The sequence below is a fragment of the Colias eurytheme genome, chromosome 28, assembly GCF_061535395.1.
Source record: "Colias eurytheme isolate Ceu_HAF_F1 chromosome 28, ilColEury1 Martin Lab GWU primary, whole genome shotgun sequence".
NCBI classification, from domain to species: Eukaryota; Metazoa; Arthropoda; class Insecta; order Lepidoptera; family Pieridae; genus Colias; species Colias eurytheme.
This window is the reverse complement of record NC_143007.1, coordinates 2,059,753-2,065,303: the sequence shown is the minus strand read 5'-3', so window position 1 is coordinate 2,065,303 and position 5,551 is coordinate 2,059,753. Positions and strand designations below refer to the sequence as shown.

The window sequence follows — 5,551 nt, the reverse complement described above, 5'->3', positions numbered from 1 at the left end:
TCTAGAAAGTTCGAGCGATTTCCAAGCCTATAAAAATCTAATTCAGGCCCATACTAACATGTCTTCATCTGGACCTAACAAAACGACACGACAAAACAATCTTGATCCTTACAACACATACTTGTAAAAATATCCATTCGATTTTAAACTCTATTCCTTTGAAATAAGAGCTACAATATTTCAGGCAAGTGTCAAGTAATACTGGCCGTTCGAAATAGGATCCATGGCATATGAATTTGTTTTTTTTCTCGACAGCGAATTGAGTTCCGAGCGATTCGGCATCGGAATGATATCGTTTCGAATTGCAATCGAATGCCTGAAGTCGATAATCGATTCCGAATGATTCGATTTAAGCTGCCCAGTTCAGTGGTTGTGGTTTGAAGTGTATGATGAAAATGAGTGATCTTTATTTGAATAGTCAATCATCACTACATAGTATAAAACAAAGTAGCTTTCTCTGTCCCTATGTCCCTTTGAATGCTTAAATCTTTAAAACTACCCAACGGATTTTGATGCGGTTTTTTTTAATAGATAGAGTGATTCAAGAGGAAGGTTTTAGTATATAATTTATTAGGTTTTAGGCAAAGCGGACGAAGCCGCGGGCGGTAAGCTAGTAATAAATAAATAAACTGTTGGTTGCACAACACAGTCAATAACATCATGTTGAATCGATTATTAGGTATCTTAGATTTAGTCTGTGGTTTTAGTTATAAATTTAATTCTTTCTGCTTCCATATTATAATATCTAATATTTAAAAAGTATTTTACTATCTGTGTTAGTAAGTTCATCACGACAATGGTCTTCGGCCAACCAAGCCTCGATCAGTCGCTTTCGTCTGTTGTCCATAATTATCTAAATAACTCTGTTTTGCCTGTTAATATAAATAAATACATTATAAAATAACATTATTTTTAAAATCACAATATATTTTAAAAAATAACGCGGCATACGCTCGTAGTCCTGTTACACAACCACGCGCACCCGACTCCCCGCGCTGCACTGAGTGCATGCGGCATTTATTCAACTTAGAGTACACGAAGTATGAAATAACTGGAGCTATTAGATTTTTAGAAATTTTGCAATTTTGTATCCCTGGATTTCACGTGTAGACCACGCGACTACTGTAGGGTTAATTCTTACTTGCATTCCATTGCACATAATATTATTATCACGCATTCAATAAATCTGCATTGTGTTACAAAAAGAACGATTTATGTATGTATGTTGTATGATGATGTATGATAGCGATGTGTGGAGGGAACATTCTTAAATACTTATGAGAAGACGACCCACTGCGTATTAAGAATATTCATTAAACATTCTAGCTACCTTATGAAACCTCCTTTTCAAATACTCATAAAACATCACATAAATCATCATCATGTCAAAACATACAAACGTCAAAATAAATTCACCATCAAAATTTCTCGTTACCGTGTAATGCAACAAAAATCCTTAAAATTCGAAAAAAATAACAATGAAAAAATCACAACTAACACGGAAATTTTCGACTCCAAAGATGAAATGAAAAAATCCCTAACGTATTTATGCTATGGCGATCTTTACGTTCTTGGAATGCTATGGATCGAGGCACTTAAAAAGGTTCTAGTTGGTGCCAATATGAATATATTCCCCGTGGTAGAAGCCGCTAAACCAGATCCTACCCCAAAATGTCCACCACCAATGAAATACAAAGACTTACCTTTATACACAAGTCCACATTACGAATACAAAGTCTATCAAGAAGACCAACAGAAGTGTCCTAAACATAACGTGCCTATTTTACAAGAGTACTTGCTACCTACAGTGAAAAGCTACAGATCAGATACCCAGAAAAGTCTATGCCAAATTAAATGTGGTTTTGCAAACGCTTGGGTACAATTGAAGAGCGAAATGGCAGACCATGACAGGAATTTCAAGAAATTCATGCGTGATCCTAACAGGCTGGCTATGAGGCAGGGTATAGTCGTTTTTGGCATGATTACTGGGTACTACATGGCGTCGAAACGTGGTATACCCAGTCGGATAGTAGGAACAACTCTGGGTGGTCTGTTCGCTGGAGCAATGTGCTTTCCTAAAGAAACTGATGAGTTGTTTCGAGGCATGTTGTATAGTGGGGGAAAATTTGCGATTGGGGTATATAATCGAGTTTTTGGTGGGGATATCGCACTAAGGGAACGCCTGGCGTGTAGAGATGATCTGCCGCCTGTACCGCCACCAAGAAAACGTACTTGCGTGAAGAAATAAATTTTGATACGTATTTGGAATTTATAAGTTGATCGAATGCTAATAGATTTTGGGATTTTGTTGCTATTTTTATGGAACTTAAGTAACACACTTATAAAGGATTAAATAAATAGAGATGACGTTACATTTATCAAATTACTTGGTCCTTTTCTTATTTCTAAGTAGTGTTAACCTTTAAATTATCTTACAGTTGAGAAATATCTTTAAATTCATTTGATGAAATAAACACAGATTAAATAATATTTATTTATTTAACAATCATCGATTTTCTGTCCCGCAACAACTTTTACACCGGGAATCGAACCCAGGACCTCTCAGTTCTACGCTTTAACCACTGTGCCAAAGGTCATGTAAACAAGTTGTATTTAAAAATATTCTCATAGAGGTCGTGTACAATACTACTTACCAGTTTTACCCACGATAATTTCTTAAAAAACGCGATTTAGGTCTATAAATTTGAACAAACTATCTAGAGTTAGGGTGGCTAGGATTTTCGAAATTATGTTATTACATATGAATAGTTAAAAGTAATAAATAGTAGAGTTAGTTTGTTTGAACGCGCTAACCTCAGAAAATACTGGTCTGATTTGAAAAATTATTGCGGTGTTAGATAGCCCATTTATCGAGGAAGGCTTTAGGAAGGCTATAATATCATCACGCTAAGACCAACAGGAGCGGAACACTGCGGGTAAAACCGCGGGACACATCTAGTATTATTACAAATAAATTTTGTGCATTAGACATTATATTATTACCTGCTTTGATGTTTTGACATGGATAGGGAGAATAATACTGACAAATAATACTGACTCATAATTTCTTCAGTATAAGACGTGTAGTAATCACTAATGAATATGTTATTGGATTGATATATGTAGTTCTCAAATTTAAATGACATACCTATATTATGGTTAAATGATAATAAACTATAATAGTATATTTGAAAAGTGTAAATAACAGTTGTTTAAAAACAAACTTTTCAGGTTTTAGAACCAGTTTTATCACATTTATTTGAATCCGCTCAAATTCAAATTCATTTATTAATTGCTTGAACACGTACATTAGATGTTTTGCTCATATTGTTTATGTACATAAATTAATTAATAATTATATCGAACTACGCAAACTATTATCAGCAGTAAACAAAAGTACGTGCAAAGATGTAATAGTTTTAGGAGACATTAATATTGACCTGAAAGACTCTAAAAACGATACACGTGATAATTATCTTGACATGCTTTCCGAATTTGGTTTAATGTGTGGCATATCAAACTACACACGCATAGAACCTAGGGATAATAAAATCACAAAATCTTGCATTGACCACATTTTCACTCGTACTGACGACACGTCATACACTGCAGCAGTTGACACGGTGTTAGCTGATCACAAAATTGTAATTATGGCATCCGTATATCCAGATACGTTAGCTCATCGCTATAATACAAAACCAAATAGAGCTACCCGAATACAATTTGAAAAATTAAAAAATATAGATTTTGAATGTACTAACCATATGAAGAACCCAGATGAAATATATAATTACATACATACACACTTCAAAAATGCGTCAACTGAACACGATAATAAAAAACACAACAATTGTAATGCATTTCCCTACTATGGATGGATGAACGAAAACTTAAGTAAACTGTGCAAAAAACGCGACTACCTATTTCATAAATGGAGAGCTGATCCAAACAATCATATCCTCAGACTGCAGTATACTAAAGTTCGAAATAAAACTAATAAACTACTTGAATATTACCGAAATAAATACTATGAAAATAAAATAAAAACTAACTACGGCAATCCGAGCAAGTTATGGCAAATTATAAATAACATATGTGGTAGGGAGTCAAAAAGTATTGATGAATCAATACTTAAAGCGTTTGAAGCCCAAAATATATCAGTGAAACAAATTGCAAATAAATTTTCCGTTGAATTTTATAACTCTATAAAAAATATTATTCCAAACTGCACTGAACGCCTATTTAAAGAGTCTAAAAATGTCCCGCCAAATGTATGTATGAGATTTCAAAAAACAACACACAATAGGGTCTCCAGTGTTATTAAAAATCTACACAATAAAAAAAAGTCCCGGCATAGATGGAATAAGAAATGTGGACGTTAAATATATATCAGAAAATCTTACTGTTGCTATAGTTAACCTTATAAACATCTCGGTCCAGACAGGTAAATATCCAGATAAGCTAAAAGTAGGATGTATCCGACCAATATTTAAAAAAGGGACGCACGATGACCCTGTGAACTATAGGCCAATTACATTACTCTCGTCAATTGATAAAATAGTCGAAAAAGTTATTAGTGATCAAATACATAAATTTTATAATGATAATAATATAATCTCTACTAATCAATACGGCTTTCAATCTGGAAAAAGCACCAATGCCCTTCTATCAGACTTTACTGATACCGTAAACTTAAATCTGAACGAAAAAAAACACATTCTGGTGCTATTTATTGATTTTTCCCGCGCCTTTGAAACCCTTGATCATGAGAAACTAATATATAGATTGGAGGATAGTGGATTGGCCGGTACTTTACTGGCTTGGTGCAAAAGTTATCTGCAAAATCGCAACAACTTTGTCAGAATTGGTAGTACGTATAGTGATGCTACAAAGGTGGACATGGGAACAGCGCAGGGTTCTGTGCTGGGCCCCTTGCATTTTCTGGCATACGTGAATAAAATGGGAGAAGCAATAGAACACTCCAAGATATTTCAATTTGCTGACGACACATGCCTTTTAGTATCCCATAAAAATGTTGACACAGCGATGAATTTGCTTCAAGATGACTTCGATAACCTGTGCAGATGGTGTCATGATGCTGGATTAGTAATAAATTCACGAAAAACGAAATTAATGCATATCAAATCTCCCCACATTAACGGTAATCTATATCAAAGTATAAAAAATCATACGCATAAGTGTATGCATTGTAAACCACGTGCGACAACTTGCGAATGTGAAACTGTTGAGGCTGTCGACTCCTACACTTACTTAGGTGTAATAATCGATAACAGATTCAACTGGAGGATGCACATTGAAAAGGTGTGCAATAAACTTCGATCTTTTCTGGCAGTCTTGTATATTATTAAAAACAGATTACCATATAAAACAAGACTGTTGCTGTACAATGCTTTTGCTGATTCTATAATATCATACGGCCTAAGTAGCTATGGTAGGACTTATAAAACATATATGCAAAGGATTCTGAACATACAAGTTCGAATTCTCAAAAAAATTGTGTCGCCGCAAATAAAAATAAAATTTAAAAATG

General features: G+C 34.3%; 1 protein-coding gene across 1 annotated transcript; it reads left to right on the top strand.

The window, feature by feature from the left end:
- Positions 1–1,441: 1,441 nt before the first annotated feature.
- Positions 1,442–2,248, top strand: LOC149896490 (uncharacterized). Its single transcript, XM_090117426.1, has one exon. The coding sequence runs from the start codon at positions 1,442–1,444 to the stop codon at positions 2,246–2,248; it is 807 nt and encodes a 268-aa protein (XP_089973552.1).
- Positions 2,249–5,551: the final 3,303 nt, after the last annotated feature.

Coding starts and splice junctions, on each gene's coding strand:
- LOC149896490 (XM_090117426.1), top strand. CDS start 1,442: ATGCAACAAAAATCCTTAAAATTCGAAAAAAATAACAATGAAAAAATC.